The following is a 16093-nucleotide window of genomic DNA, read 5'->3' on the forward strand; positions in this document are numbered from 1 at the left end:
CTTACTTGTCTGACGCTTTAAATGACGTACAAGCTTTCGTAGTCAATAGATGTTTGATCCCTCAGGATGCTAATGATGATCAGATTCTCAAGGAGCTTTATAAGCTAATGACTATGCAAACGAGGGTATTCGTTGTCCACATGCCACCAACTCTCGGTTTTCGGTTTTTTCAGAAAGCCAGAGAGATCGGGATGATGGAGGAAGGATATGTATGGTTATTGACAGATGGAGTGATGAATTTAATAAAATCTAACGAACGTGGCAGCAGTTTTGAGAATATGCAAGGGGTTTTAGGCGTGAGGAGCCATATCACTAAATCAAAAGACCTAGAAGATTTCAGATTGAGATGGAAGAAAAAGTTTGAGAAGAAGAACTCACTGAAGGGGGATGATGTAGAGCTGAACATTTTTGCATTAAGAGCATATGATTCGATCACTGCATTAGCCATGGCCGTGGAGAACACCAACATAAAGAGTTTGTGGTATGATAATCCGATCGCTTCAGGAAACAACAAGACAGATCTAGGGACGCTAAAGGTCTCTCGCTATGGTCCAAGTCTTTTAGAGGCTCTTTCGAACGTAAGATTCAAGGGTTTAGCCGGAGAGTTTAAACTCATTAACGGGCAGTTCGAATCATCAGCGTTTGAGGTCATAAATATTATTGGAAATGAAGAGAGAATTATCGGATTCTGGAGACCATACAATGGACTTGTGAATGCTAATTCAAACAAAACAATGTTGTTAGGAGGGGAGAGGTTCGGGCCAGTGCTATGGCCAGGGAAGTCGATAGTTGTTCCGAAAGGCTGGGAGATTCCAACGAATGGGAAGATGCTTAGAGTCGGCGTTCCAGTGAAGAAAGGCTTCTTAAATTTTGTGGATGCAAAGACAGATCCAATCACTAACGAATTGACTCCAACGGGTTACTGCATTGACGTCTTCGAAGCTGCTCTTAAAAAGTTGCATTACTCAGTCATTCCTAAATATATTGCTTTCCTATCTCCAGATGAGGACTACGACGAAATGGTATACCAAGTCTATAATGGGGTTAGTTCTCTTTTTCTTCCCCTATCTTTTAGGAGTAGTAGCTAGGTAACAATCTCATGGTTCTTTTATTTTAATTTTTAATTTTAATTAATAATTAGTAGAGTATTAATGTCGATTATGTCTTTTTGTCTTCCTTTTATTGATTTCTAACATGTTATTAATTATTAATGAGTCAGACGTACGACGCAGTTGTGGGAGATGTAACCATCATAGCAAACAGGTCACTGTATGTTGATTTCACGCTACCATACACAGAGTCTGGAGTGTCTATGATGGTGCCGCTCAAGGACAACAAGAAGAAGAACACATGGGTGTTCCTAAAACCTTGGAGCTTAAACCTATGGGTCACCACTACTTGCTTTTTCGTATTCATTGGGTTCATTGTGTGGATTTTAGAACACAGAGTCAACACCGACTTTCGTGGACCACCTCACCACCAGATAGGAACCAGTTTCTGGTTCGCTTTCTCCACTATGAACTTTGCTCACCGTAAGTTACACCAATCAAGAACTATTTTTTTTTTCTGTTTACAATCAAGAACTTGTTAAAATAGCGTAGTGGTGTTGTTTGAGTCCTAGAAATTTCAACTTGTAAGATAACGCTGGGAAACGAGTCCCATCATTAAATTTCAGCCTCATCAGTTAGAAAATTTTAAGTATCTACATTATGATTTATTATAACCTAATTTATCATCAATACGATTCCAAATTAAGAAGCAATATAATAATGATGTAGTGCAACTTGTTTGTGTATATAGGTGAGAAGGTGGTGAGCAATTTAGCGAGGTTTGTGGTGTTAGTGTGGTGCTTCGTGGTGCTTGTGCTGATTCAGAGCTATACAGCGAATCTCACCTCTTTCCTCACAGTACAACGGTTCCAACCAGAGGTCACAAATTGGAAAGATCTCATAAGAAATAATGAATATGTAGGGTACCAACGAGGCACTTTCGTGTGTAATCTTTTACAAATTCAAGGGTTTCAGAAATCTCAGCTCAAACCTTTTGGTTCTGCGGAGGAATGCGACGAGCTTTTTTCCAATGGGACAATCGCAGCATCTTTCGACGAAGTGGCCTACCTTAAACTGATCCTTTCTAAGAACTGCTCTAGATATGCTATGGTTGAACCAACCTTTAAGACGGCTGGTTTCGGCTTTGTATGTTCTTTTTACCTTACACTTTACTTTTAGAAAATAGCAAAATATAAACGTCTTTTAAGTATTTAGGTATTTTTCACTGATAGCTTTTCTGCTTCCATGATAATTAATTTTGTAGGTATTTCCCAAGAATTCACCTTTGACGGATGATGTCTCCAGGGCTATCTTGAATGTGACTCAAGGCGAAGAGATGCAACATATAGAGAATAAATGGTTCAAGAATCAAAGTGATAATTGTCCTGATCTAAAGACCGATCTTTCATCCAACAGTCTCAGCGTCAGTAGCTTCTGGGGTTTGTTTCTAATAGCAGGCATCGCTTCGTTCCTGGCACTTTTCATCTTCGTGGTCACCTTCTTGTACGAACACAAGCTCACACTCTTCGCTGACTCTGAACATTCCTTCCGTAGAAAGTTAAAATCTTTGGTTAGAATTTTTGATGAGAAAGACATAAAGTCTCATACGTTCAAGGAGAATGCCGTCCATAATGTGAGTTCACCTATTACTCAAGGAAGTTCAACCCCTTTGACCGATCAGGGCACTCTATTGCCACGAAGTCCATCACAAAATTGGGAGTTTGAATCAAGAAGAGTGCCTTCCATCCCGAATGGAGAACTATTCACTCTGGAATCAGAACAAGTTGAAGATGAGGAGTCTACTATTAATCTGAAGGTGAATGATTAAAAGAAGTTTCAAAAGTGCATAACAAATTAGCCACTCCATTTGTATTGCTTTTGTTGACGCTATATGTTGAGTTTAAACTAATCAAGGTTAACACCTTTTATTCCTATGTTTGTTTTCAAACTGAGTGTCAAAGTTAGATTTCTTAATTTGGATTTCTTTATAACAATTAGGGAGGTATGGAAACAACGCAAAACTTTGTAATATGCAAAATGACACACAAATAAATAATTTTTCGGTCTTTTTCATCGTTTTGAAAAATAGAATATTGACAAAACTAATATTTGTTTTTGATTTGCCTACAGTATACGTCTTCTTCATGTCCTATTCGTGGAGACGTGTGTTAAATTTGGTCCTCAAATGACGAATACATTATGTTCGATGAAATATAAAATACCCAAAAACGCGTTGAACAAAGTAAATTTGGTTTAACACAATGTCCTTGCACTAATATGGTGACAAGTACCTTTTATAAAAATAAATTGAAAAAATTATACACTTGCACCAGAATCTTCAAGACAAAGTTTTACCGTTGACTAATCTCCATAATGGAAATGGTAAAGAAAGTACTTGTTTTATAACCGGCCTTTCTTTTTGAAAAAATATTCGAACAAAACATTAAGTGAAAGGAAATAAAATCTTGGACTAACTGAAGTACAAATTCTTAATTATTCGAATCATTAATTACATCAAACCTTAATCCAATGGAAATAAAAATTAAAAAGAAAGAAAATAAATTAACCCAATTACATTCTAGAACCATGTACTTCACTTGAGGTAGATATTTTCCTATTCGATTTTCAAAATTTCAATGTATAATATACATTTGTGTACCTTTGCTTAGCAATGAAATTTGGTAATACATATATCTCATCTGACTCTTTCAAACCATTTTTTTATTTTCTAGTCAACACTAATCGTTTCTTATTTTATGACTCTTTCCTTGAGATTTGAGGACAAAATTTTGGTATAGCATTTCAAAAGTCTTTCAAGACCTCTTCAAACCGACTTTTTTCTCCTCTGTATATATATAACGGAAAAAGCCGAAGTTACCGAATCACATAAATGGTCTATCTCCTCTATTTATGAATAATGATGAACCCAACAAAAACTAATAACACCTTTCTGAGTTACTTTGTCTTGTTCGTTTGGGTTTTTTTGTCGATGGGGGTTGGTTTAGGACGAAGCCAAACAAGTGAAATCAAAGTAGGAGTAGTTCTTGATCTCGATACAGCATTTTCCAAGATCTGCCTCACTTTAATGAACATGTCGTTGTCCGATTTCTACAAAGAGCATCCTAATTACCGCACAAGACTTGCGCTTCACGTCAGAGATTCCATGAAAGATACAGTTCAGGCTTCAGCTGCAGGTTTGTTACTTTTCTGTCTCTTGCTTCTTCACTACATTTAAATTTATTAATTATTAGTTTGAAAGTTTCAGTCGAATGAAATATATTACAACCAGACACGATTTAGCTGGTCAATGTTTTCAATTAATCTGAACAATATTTTAGATCATTATTAAACTTAAAAGTGTCTTCTTCTGTGCTATTTACTAAAAGTCTTTGGTGACAGTTTATCTTTTAGATTACTAATAAAAATCCAAATGACTTCATCATATTTTTTTTTTATATTCTTAGAAAGTCTTGGTGACAGGGGTACGGTCGCAGAAATCCCTATTACTATTATTAGTCTCGTTAAAATATTTAATTCATTAGTTCAAATATACTTGACGAATAGTATAAAACTATTGGTGGTCACATGCCTTATTGCCTTTGAATACCTTTCAAATGAATTAATTTAACTCTTATGTAAATTAGTGTTATATCTCAATAATTATCATAAAGTCTTAAAGTACGTGGTTATATAAGCTTTCTTCTTTTGTTTGTGTTTTCTTGTCGTGCAAGCAGCTTTGGACCTAATCCAGAACGAGCAAGTGCGTGCCATCATTGGACCAATAAACTCTATGCAAGCACAGTTTATGATCAGACTCGCCAACAAAACTCGTGTACCGACCATCACATTCTCTGCATCAAGCCCTCTTTTAAGATCCATCAAAAGCCCTTACTTCGTCAGAGCAACTGTAGATGACTCATTCCAGGTCAACGCCATTGCAGCCATTGTTGAATCCTTTGGATGGAGAAGAGTTGACGCTATCTATATGGACAACGAATTAGGAGAAGGAATCATGCCTTACTTGTCTGACGCTTTACAAGACGTGCAAGTCGACAAAAGTGTGATCTCCCCGGAGGCTAACGATGACCAGATTCTGAAGGAACTTTATAAGCTCATGACGAAGCAAACTAGGGTTTTCATTGTCCACATGGACTCACGCCTCGCTTTACGGCTTTTTCAGAAAGCTAGAGAGATCGGGATGATGGCAGAAGGGTATGTATGGTTAATGACCAATGGAATGACGCATAGGATGAGACACATCGACCATGGTCGTAGCTTAAATGCTATAGATGGCGTTTTAGGTGTGAGGAGCTATGTTCCCAAATCAAAAAAGCTTGAAGATTTCCGTTTGAGATGGAAAAAAAGGTTTGAGAAGGAGAATCAATCGATGAGGTATGATGTAAACGTTTTTGCATTATGGGCGTATGATTCAATCACAGCATTGGCCATGGCCGTGGAGAATACAACCTTAAAGGACTTACAATACGATAATGTGAACACCTCGACAAATAATATGACAGATTTAGGGAGCGTAAGGGTCTCTCGCTACGGTCCAAGTCTTCAAAAGGCCCTCTCGGAAGTAAATTTCAAGGGTTTAGCAGGAGAGTTTAATCTCACGGACGGGCAGCTCGAGTCACCAAAGTTTGAGATCATCAATTTTGTCGGAAATAAAGAGAGGATAATCGGATTTTGGACACCGAGCAATGAACGTTTCAATGCCAATTCAAACAAAACAACTTTGTTGGGGCCGGTGATATGGCCAGGTAACTCAATGGTTGTTCCTAAAGGATGGGAGATTCCAACTAACGAGAAGAAGCTTAAAGTGGGCGTACCAGTAAAGAAAGGCTTCTTTAATTTCGTGGAGGTAACCAGAGATCCTATCACTAACATAACAACCGCAAAAGGTTACGCCATAGACATCTTTGAAGCTGCGCTTAAGAAGTTGCCATATGCAGTTATTCCACAATACTACCGTTGCGAGTCTCCAGATGATGACTACAATGACATGGTCGACCAAGTTTATGACGGGGTTAGTTCTTTTTTTTTCTTCCTCTATTCTCACTTTAACAAAAATATAAAAGTTCATGTAATCGCATGTTAGTAATGAGTAGGCCCATGTTCCTCGTATAATAGAATATGCTTTAAAAAAATGAAATCTCTAACATATTATGAAATGAAACAGACTTTGGATGCCCTTGTTGGAGATGTAACCATCACAGCGCATAGGTCAATGCATGTTGACTTCACGTTACCATACACAGAGTCTGGAGTATCTATGATGGTGCCGGTGAGAGACAATGAAAATAAGAACACATGGGTGTTCCTCCAACCTTGGAACTTGGACTTATGGGTCACCACTGGTTGTTTCTTTGTCCTCATTGGTTTTGTTGTGTGGCTTTTCGAACATAGAGTCAACTCGGACTTTCGTGGACCGCCTCACCACCAGATTGGCACTAGCTTTTGGTTCTCCTTCTCTACCATGGTTTTTGCCCATCGTAAGTTCTAACACCAATAATGATATATGTTAAAAAAATCTTGGTTTCCATTTCAAAACCAGTTTACTGTAGAAATTAGGCTATTTTACGTTGTTTATACATTAATTATCAACTTATTTATTTATCAAAAATATATATCAAGTCATAATTTTGTTAACAAAAATCAAGATTCTAATGATGAAGTCATTTGTGCGTGTGAATATAGGTGAGAAGGTAGTGAGCAACTTAGCAAGGTTTGTGGTGGTTGTGTGGTGCTTTGTGGTGTTTGTTCTAACTCAGAGCTACACAGCAAACCTCACCTCTTTCTTGACAGTACAACGCTTTCAACCAGCGGTCACAAGTATGAACAATCTTATAAAAAATGGGGACTATGTAGGGTACCAACATGGGGCTTTCGTTAAAGACCTTCTTATAAAGGAAGGATTCCATGCATCTCGGCTCGTGGCTTTTGGTTCTTCGGAAGACTGCAACGCGTTTTTGTCTAACCGCAGTATTGCAGCAGTTTTCGACGAAGTGCCCTACCTGAAGGCTATCCTTTCTCAAAAATGCACCAAATATGCAATGGTTGAACCAACATTTAAGACTGCTGGTTTTGGCTTTGTAAGTTTGCTATTTTTTTTTTCAATTTACTTTTAACAACAACAAAATTAGGAAAAAGAAAAACACATACAATGTGATTATTCTGATGTTTTCATTGCTTGTTTCCATGATCAATGTGTAGGCGTTCCCCAAGAATTCGCCTTTGACAGGAGATGTCTCAAGGGCTATCTTAGATGTGACTCAAGGAGATGAAATGCTACACATCGAAAACAAATGGTCTATGAAACAGAATGATTGTCTTGATCGAAACACCGATCTTTCATCCAATAGTCTCGGCCTCAGTAGCTTCTGGGGTCTGTTTCTAATAGCAGGCATTGCTTCATTCTTGGCAATACTAACCTTTGTGGGCCTTTTCTTGTACGAAAATAGGCACACACTATTTGATGATTCTGAAGCATCGATTTGGGAAAAGCTAACGTCTTTATTCAGAATCTTTAATGAGAAAGACGAAAAGTCGCACACTTTCAGGAACAGTGCCGTTCATAACGTGAGTTCACCTATGACACAGTACACTCCGAGCCCATCAGCTATGCAAATCGCACCATGGCCACAAAGCTCATCACAAAATAGGGAGTTTGAGCTAAGAAGAATGTCTTTTAGCCCGAACGAAGAAGGCTTTATTACACAAACAATACATCATGAAGATGAAGCATCTATTATTGAATGTAGAATTGAACAATAGATAGAAATTTATAACTCTGCTTGCATAACAAGTTATAGATAATTTAGGTTGGTTGTAAATTTTTCCATGAAAGTTATTATTCTTTTATATATAACAAATTAGACGCTAAATTCCCCTAATTTTTTTTTATCTTTTAAATTGAACACTCGTGGGATTGACTGATCATCAGAGTAATGTATGTTCAGTCTCATAGCAACGCTGAACATACATTACTCTTTCCTATACATAGTGGCGCGAGTGATTGATTTGTAAGGCATGTTTCCTAGCCAAACACTACAAGAAAAATAAACATTTATAGCACGGGATTTTCACTATAATATGTTATTAATAGCGTTTTAGTAACTGATGTGTCATCTGGAGCTGTGGTAGAGGTCACCCCTACGATAGCACATTTCTAATGCAATGATATATGTAGATAACATAACGTTTTCTGTATGCTGTTAATTATTATACTATAGCAATATATTTTTGGGTAATGTTTTTTTAATAGCTTTTACTATGTACTACAAAAGATCTCCATATAATGGTAAAGATTTTATGTTGTGATATATCTTATCATCTCATTTTTTTTTTGCAAATATATCCTTATCGCTTTCTCAATTTTATTATTTAACAAGTCATATGTAGTGCTATAATATATGTTGATACGATAGCTTATCGATTTTGCCATGCTTAATTTTTAATAGCTACGAATATGCTGTAATATAGTTTTTGAGAGCTAATGTTTAGCGCTATAATATATGAAGATAACATTTTTTTTTGCTGTTATATGTATTTTAATATAGCTATCTATTATTATAATTTGCATAATATAATTAATAAAATATAAATCCTTCACTACACAAGTCTGAATCCAAAATACCATATAACATAAGTCTGAAACCATAAAACATGTCTGAATCCAAAAGAAGCAACATAAGTCTGAATCCAAAAGAAGCAACATAAATCTGAAACCAATATCGCATAAAACATAAGGCTGAATCCAAAACACATAGTTCTTTAACATATTCTTAAACTAAACAAAAGTAGCTAGTTAGACTGGCTGGACCAAAGTTGCTTAACTTCCTGCAAAGAAAATTTCTTTCATCATTAGTTTTGTAATAACATATGCATAACATGTATACTCAACTCACAATCATCAATTTCTAACACTTACCTCAGTTTCTACCAATCAATAGACAACCAATTTATCAGTTGGCCAAGCGATAGGTGAACCAAGTGCATCTCTCATAAACTCGATCTCATCTGATGTCTTCCAGGCTGCTGCATCATCTACCTTCATTTTTTCAATCCAAACACTAGCAGCATTAGGACCCAATGTAACAGAGTGGACCATTTTTATGAACACGTCCCTCAGCAACAATCCGCTTCTTTCCGCTAATATCCATCAGCTTAAACTTCTGATTTTCCTTCATACCTCCACCTATGTTTTTCCTCTAACATGTTTACAATATAAACCATTTAATAAAGAGAGAATACTAACTATAATAAATTCATAACATGTGTTGTTATTTACCGGGGATCTCCGAAGAGGGGACTGTGAAGTTAGTTCAATTTCAGTTGCAGGAGATTTGAACCTTTTGTTAGAGACTTCTCTCCTGATTTAGGATCTGCTGCAGATGATTTCTCCTTTGATGTTGTTGCAGATTTTTGACCTGATGCTGTAGACTTTGTCTTTGTTGCTGCAGATTTTTGACATGTTGCTGTAGTTGTATCAATATGGGACTTCTCACCTGTTTCTGTAGATTTTAGAACTGCTGATGCTGTTTTTTCTCCTGATTGATCAATTGATGCAGATTTATGAACTGGAGCTTTCTGACATGATCCATCTGTGTTGGTGTTTTCAAATAAAACTTTGCAATAAGGCCATGCAACAAAAGACAGTAAACAGTCCTCAAGGTATGTCACTTCCATCGTAGCCCTCCATATAAATGTCTCGGACTGATGCACCTCATCAACAAATACTTTAACAGCCTTTGGTCCAATTGGAAGTCCATTCACCAATGCCTTTGGATCTTTTGATAGCCAACGTCCTTCAGCAACAACTACATCATCATTCGACAAGTTGAGTAGTTTGCATTTGTTCAATGAATCTTTCCTTGTACCCTGTAAAACACATTGTGACAATAACCTAAGTATGTTAACTCATACTAATCAAGTCATGTCAAAGTAAAAAAAACCTTTACCAGTGTTGCAATATCATCTTGTTGTAGCTCCTGTTCTAGATTAACACACTTTTTGGCAGGCCAGGCAATCATATGCCCAACAACGTTCTCAATTGTGAAAATTTGATGAGCAGGTCTCCAAAGGGATGCTTCTGGTACAGTAGCAGTCTCAACAAGTACTTTAAGATCGTAAGGGCCTAATGGACTGTTATTCACCATATCCTTTGGATCAGAAGAAATAATGCGTCCCTCACCAACATTTGCATAATCACCAGCCCAATCAATCAAGACACACTTAGGTTGTGATCCTTTGTTCACACTCTACAAAATAGTTAGTAGAATTTCAAACATGTCATATTCTAAGTAATTATAAAGAAATCTGTATACGTACTTATAAATTACAATACTTACTCTTGCTGCTGAGTTTTCACCAGTCGTAGTTTCTTGTCTCTATAACATATATAAAAAGTTATTAATTCGGACATATAATAATATAGCAGTTAACCAAACAAAAAGAAAGCCTCTAGCTAACCTGGTTCTTTAGTTTGTCAATCTCATCTCGTAGCTCATGGACTTTTTGCTGGAGATGTATTTGATTCTCTTGCATTTCAGTAAAAATCTTATGCTTCATTTGGAAACAAGATAGTTTGGTTTTGTTCATGTTTCTACCCATTGCCCTCATTCGACCAGGATTATCAGGACCTAAAAGTTGGGTAAGAGCATCTCCTGGTCCATATGCTGTACTTGATGGACTACCAGCAGACTTCATAAGTTCAGCTGCCTTTTTCTACAATCATAATTTACATATATTTATATGCTAATATGTAACAGCAATCATAATACAATAAAAACTACAACTGATTTAAAAATAAATTAATTTACAGATTTAAAAACAACTCACAATCTTTTCAGCAGCATTAGTATTCACTGGTGTCCCATCCTTTTTGGTACGCGACTTCACCCACACATCTAACCTTGTCACTTCAGATGGGTCTGAACTATTTTGCTTCTATACCAAAAAACTGTCTTTATCAGTTGAAAGAATATTAAAACTTATGAGATCTACATACTGCTGTAGCCTCATACAAGATCCCACTATTCTGACTTTTCCTATCAACTGAACTAGTGTGAAACCGTTGCCCATTAACAATATATCCTGTATACGACCGAGCAGAACTACGCGGACCATAAGCCAACCATTTAAGTGTTTCTTCATGTATATCTGAATCAAGCGGGATCTACCAAAAAAATAAGAAACAAATCAGACACATACAGTCAAAAACATAATATAAATGCAGAAAATTAAGATAAATTATAATTTGCCTTTTTTTTTAGCCAATCCGCAAACTTTTCTGTATGCATCTTCCATAAATGTGATGCATCAGATCTACATCTCCCATTTGAGTCTTGAAGGTACTGAAGGTGCTCACTTGTATAAGTTTAATAATAAGAATTAATAATCATATAGATTTTAGAAAAAAGAAAAGGTATGACAAGTGCAATAGAAAAACAGAAACTTACTCGACATAAGGATCAACAACAGCCACGTTTTGTATAACAGCAAGGTGGGCAATTTTTGTCTCCATTTCAGTAAGAGTAATTGAAGTGCTTGCAGATATTGGGCGACCCTCTAGTATAGAACTATTCTCATATTCATTGTTTCTATCTAGTTTTTCCTCTACATTTGTAGTATTCTTCAAAAATTCACTACAAAAGTGAATGCATTCTTCAACGAGATATGACTCGGCCATACACCCCTCAGGTCTTGCCGGGTTTCTTACAAAATCTTTAAGAACTTTCATATACCTGAAAAGTGTAAATGTAGATTAGCAACAAGACATTGATTATCCCAAGACAGCTCAATAGAAGAAAAGATAAACAATTACCAAAAGAAAGACAAGTTATACCTTTCAAATGGGTATTATCATCTAAAATGGACTGGTCCACCTAGCCATGCTTCTCTTCCTAGATGTACTGTCAAATGCACTATTATATCAAAGAAACTTGGAGTAAAAAATCTTTCAAACATCCAGAGCGTTTCAACGATCTCAGCTTCCATTACCAAAAGCTGCTCTCTATCAATTACTCGCTGACACAAGTGGTTGTAAAATTTGCATAAGCGTACAATTGCTATCCTAGGACCTTTTGGTAACAAACCTCTAAGTGCAATAGGAAGTAGCTGTTGCATTAAGACGTGATAATCGTGTGATTTCAGACCGGTGATCTTACAGTCGTCGAATGATACGCCTTTCGATATGTCTGAACAGTAGCCATCTGGTCCTTTGAAGTCAAAAATTCGCCTACAAAAGACTTTCTTCTCTGTCTTCGACAATGACCAAGGAGCTGCTGAAAGGTATGTTCTTTTTCCTTGTGTTTTAGGATTCTAATACCCAGATATTCCAGATCCTTACGTGCCTGAAGACCATCCTTTGATTTCCCACAATGTAGCAAAGTAGATACAATACTTGCAGCCACATTTCTCTCCACATGCATTACGTCTAAGTTATGCCTAACCGGAAGATCCTAACCAACACATACAAGAACAAAACGAAAATTAAACAAGGTTTAATTGATAAAATATGAAACTGAAATAATCACAATAGTAAATTATTAGCATACCTCCCAATAAGGTAGATTGAAAAAAATAGATCTTTTCTTCCATCTAGATAACTCATCCTCATCTACTTCTATTTCCTCATCTTCATCCTCAGATGAATCAGTGGATAAATCATCACTATCAGACATCATTCCAGTACAATCTGTACTTTTCCTCTTACGGACAGATTTTTTCAGATTTCCAAAGTCATTCTTGAAATTCTTCAGGTTTTGAGAAATTTCCTCGCCACTTAATATCCTTCCCTTTCTCCCATGTTCAGCTTTACCATCAAAACACAACTTCTTTCCTCTGAAACTATGTGTTGGTGGCAAACCCTTTCTATGACTCATGTAGACATATTTTCGGCTGAACTTTAACCACATGCTGTTTGTATTTTTCCCACATAAAGGACAGCCCATTTGACCCTTTACTTTGCATCCTGCAAGATTCCCATAGGCCGAAAAATCACTAATCGTCCAAAGCAACATTGCCTTAAGAGTAAAAGTAGATTTGCTGAAGGTATCATATATAAACTCTCCATTGTTCCAGAGATGAATTAGATCCTCTATAAGAGGTTCTAAGTATACATCAATGCTATTACCAGGTTGTTGTGGTCCAGGAATCAGTAGCATAAGCATGATGTTCTCCTTCTTCATACACAAATTCGGTGGCAAATTGTAGTTTACTAGCAAAACAGGCCAGCAACTATACTTGGTGTTCTTCATATTGAATGGATTAAATCCATCTGTGGAAAGTCCAAGCCACATGTTTCTTTCTTCAGCTGCAAAAGAAGGATACTTGACGTTCATATGATTCCAAGTAACTGAATCTACAGGGTGTCGAAGTTTTCCATCACTGCTTTTGTTAGTGAAATGCCACCTTAAGTCCTTGGCTATTTTCTCTGATCTGAACATTCTCTTCAGCCTTGGTATAATCGGAAAGTATCTTAATACTTTCTGTGGAACACCTTTTTTTATTTCACCAGTTTGCATGTTAGTCTTCCACCTAGAAGTCTTGCATTTAGGACACTTATCAAGCGTCTTGTACTTTTTTCTGAATAGACAACAATCATTGACGCATGCATGAATATTCTGGTAACCCATGTCAAATGATTTCAGAAATTTCTTCACCTCGTACAGTGATGTGTGTAGCACATTATCCTTTGGTAATATCTTCGACAATATTTCTAGCAGGTCATTGAAGCTCTTATCAGACCAACCTTTCTGTGACTTGATTCTGAATAGTGTTACTATAGCCGAGAGCTTACTATGGTTGACACAACTTGGATACAAGGGTGTTTCAGCATCTGCAAGTTTTGTAAGAAAATCATCTTCTTTCTTCTCTTCACCCTCTCCACTATCACCTTAGTCAGCCATATTACCAAACTCGTCAGCCATAAACTCATCAGCTGCTTCATATAACCTAAAAATCTCATCACTCCACTTTTTAAATCTGTTGTCACTGTTACCTTCAACCGTTAAATTCAATTCTTCATGATGATACCATTTAATACCTGGAAAGATGCACCCAATCTTTGTCCAACATTATATGTTCTAAGCTTAATTCAAACCTTTAGTATCCTTAATATCTTTAGTATCCTTAATATCATATCATAACAGAGTTAATGAAAAAATCTTATAACAAAATAACTCCAGTATAAAACTAAATCGCATATATCAATATAGACAACAATTCAAAAAGATATATCAGATCAGTACACTATGTCAAACACATATCGAATAAAACAGAAACCAAAACAGCATTACACCAATAGTTATTTTCAGCAACACTTTATACAAAGACCATTCAGACACAAACTATCATAAATAAACCACAATAACAAGACAAACACATTCACAGTAATGTTATAAATGAATCAAAAATCAAACACACAACATAACAAGGTAAGACATTGTACCAACATGTCGTATGATTTCAGCAAAATAGTAGAGTTGCTTCAGCTATCCAATATTGGAATCAGCAAGACTTGCAAAAAAAGAATATTTGAATTACTATATGATGAATAAATTAGGTTGGTTCGGCATTGCATTGTATCAAACAGGTCTTAGAATGAAATCATGAATGTAAATTATAACCTAGCAACTTAAATGCTACAGAAGCCTATGAATTAAATCTGTGATGCAGAGAAGACATTCAACAATGGCAAAGCCTTATAATGAATTTATAAGGGCTTAAACTACGCTTAAACAAAATCGCAAAGCCCTTATAATGAACAAATCAACAGTACACAGATTGAGCAAATGTATTGCATGTCCAAAAAAACTGTGAATTTATCCAATTTCTTGACGGAATCGAAACAAATAAACCTATTTGAGCTTCAATCGAAACATATGGATGCAAAGAAAAGAGGAAAACTATGAAATCACATAGAATCGTTGTTTACAATCAAAGGAAAAGAACCCATAGTAAAAGAAAGAAAGAAAGAGTAAGAGGAAGCAAGACATGCCTTCGATTCAAGCTCAAATCCGAGATATGCGAAATTAGGGTCGGCGGCTAAAAGCTCGGTTGTCGCCGGTACTTTCAAGAGTTTTTCCGGCGAGTTCAATTCGTGCTTGGTGAAGCAATTTGAGGGTCTGAGAGAGCGATTTGAGGGTCTGAGAGAGCGATTTGTGGGTTTGATTTGGTGGGTCTCACGAAAGCTTCGAGAGAGTTAAGACTTAGGTTTTGTCGTGAAAGTGATTTTCCTTTTGGGAAAAAAGAGTAAAGTGTAAAGTTTGTGAAATATTGGCTAAGTGTTTGGCGGACTAAGTGACTTTAGTTTCCCTCTTAGTAAAATTTTTTTCACAGTATTTTAAAAACGCTATGCTATAATAACACAATTACTAACTCATCTACGATAGCATTGCAGTAAATCGTGCTATAATGTAATGCTATCAATGCAAGTATTTCTTGTAGTGAAATAACGAGAATTTCTTTTTAAAGTAAAGGTCTTCGCATTCCTAAGCTGCCCATCCATTCCCAACCATGGTCTCGAAAAAGGGATCTGTTCGTTCAAAATCCACCCGCCATGCATTAGTTGTTCACGACTTCACGTGTATATCAGTCCGTCACGAGCTCTTGTTTGGTCTCTCGTGGTTTTTATTGGTTTTAACGGTTGTTCCTTTATACTCGCCATGAGGCATGAGCCATCTCCATTTTTTTCGTTTCTAAGAAGACTCGGGTTAGGCCAAAGGTTAGTTCAAACTAAATCGAACTAAAATTCGGGTTAAAGTCAAGATCAGTTTAATATGGTTTACTAGTCGTAAATTCGTAATTATATGAGACAATAGAATAGGAAAGAGATAACTTCAGAATAATAAAAAACTAAACGATAATTTCTATTTTAAAAAATCGGAAATATGTGTAGAAAACATAAGAAAGCCATACGTACAATTACAAATATTGAAATATATAGCAGCAATTCAATGTATAATTAAAAAAAAAAAAAAAAAAAAAAAAAAGACTGAAGCTTCAAGCAGGGAGTTTCCATAACGGAAATTAATGGT

The 16093-nt window shown here is 36.2% G+C and overlaps 2 protein-coding genes across 2 annotated transcripts in view; both read left to right on the plus strand.

Moving 5' to 3' along the window:
- Positions 1-2981, plus strand: part of LOC104749971 (glutamate receptor 2.7-like) — a 5457-nt gene extending 2476 nt beyond the window's left edge. Inside the window, exons 3-6 of the mRNA XM_019238193.1 lie at positions 384-1043; positions 1220-1532; positions 1801-2195; positions 2314-2981. Of these exons, the coding sequence (XP_019093738.1) occupies positions 384-1043; positions 1220-1532; positions 1801-2195; positions 2314-2877 (1932 nt within the window). The 3' untranslated portion in view covers positions 2878-2981. The remainder of the gene's footprint in view (positions 1-383; positions 1044-1219; positions 1533-1800; positions 2196-2313) is intronic.
- Positions 3904-7930, plus strand: LOC104749972 (glutamate receptor 2.8-like). Its single transcript, XM_010471689.1, has 5 exons — positions 3904-4243; positions 4784-6078; positions 6232-6544; positions 6750-7144; positions 7266-7930. The coding sequence occupies exons 1-5, from the start codon at positions 3967-3969 to the stop codon at positions 7824-7826; spliced, it is 2841 nt and encodes a 946-aa protein (XP_010469991.1). The 5' UTR covers positions 3904-3966; the 3' UTR covers positions 7827-7930.

The sequence above is a fragment of the Camelina sativa genome, chromosome 16, assembly GCF_000633955.1.
Source record: "Camelina sativa cultivar DH55 chromosome 16, Cs, whole genome shotgun sequence".
In the NCBI taxonomy this organism is placed as follows: Eukaryota; Viridiplantae; Streptophyta; class Magnoliopsida; order Brassicales; family Brassicaceae; genus Camelina; species Camelina sativa.

Excerpts from the sequence above, each read along its gene's own strand:
- LOC104749972 (XM_010471689.1), top strand. The coding sequence starts at position 3,967 with ATGATGAACCCAACAAAAACTAATAACACCTTTCTGAGTTACTTTGTC. Across the intron at positions 4,244-4,783 it reads AGTTCAGGCTTCAGCTGCAG|CTTTGGACCTAATCCAGAAC; the intron begins GTTTGTTACTTT and ends TCGTGCAAGCAG. Across the intron at positions 6,545-6,749 it reads TACCATGGTTTTTGCCCATC|GTGAGAAGGTAGTGAGCAAC; the intron begins GTAAGTTCTAAC and ends GTGTGAATATAG.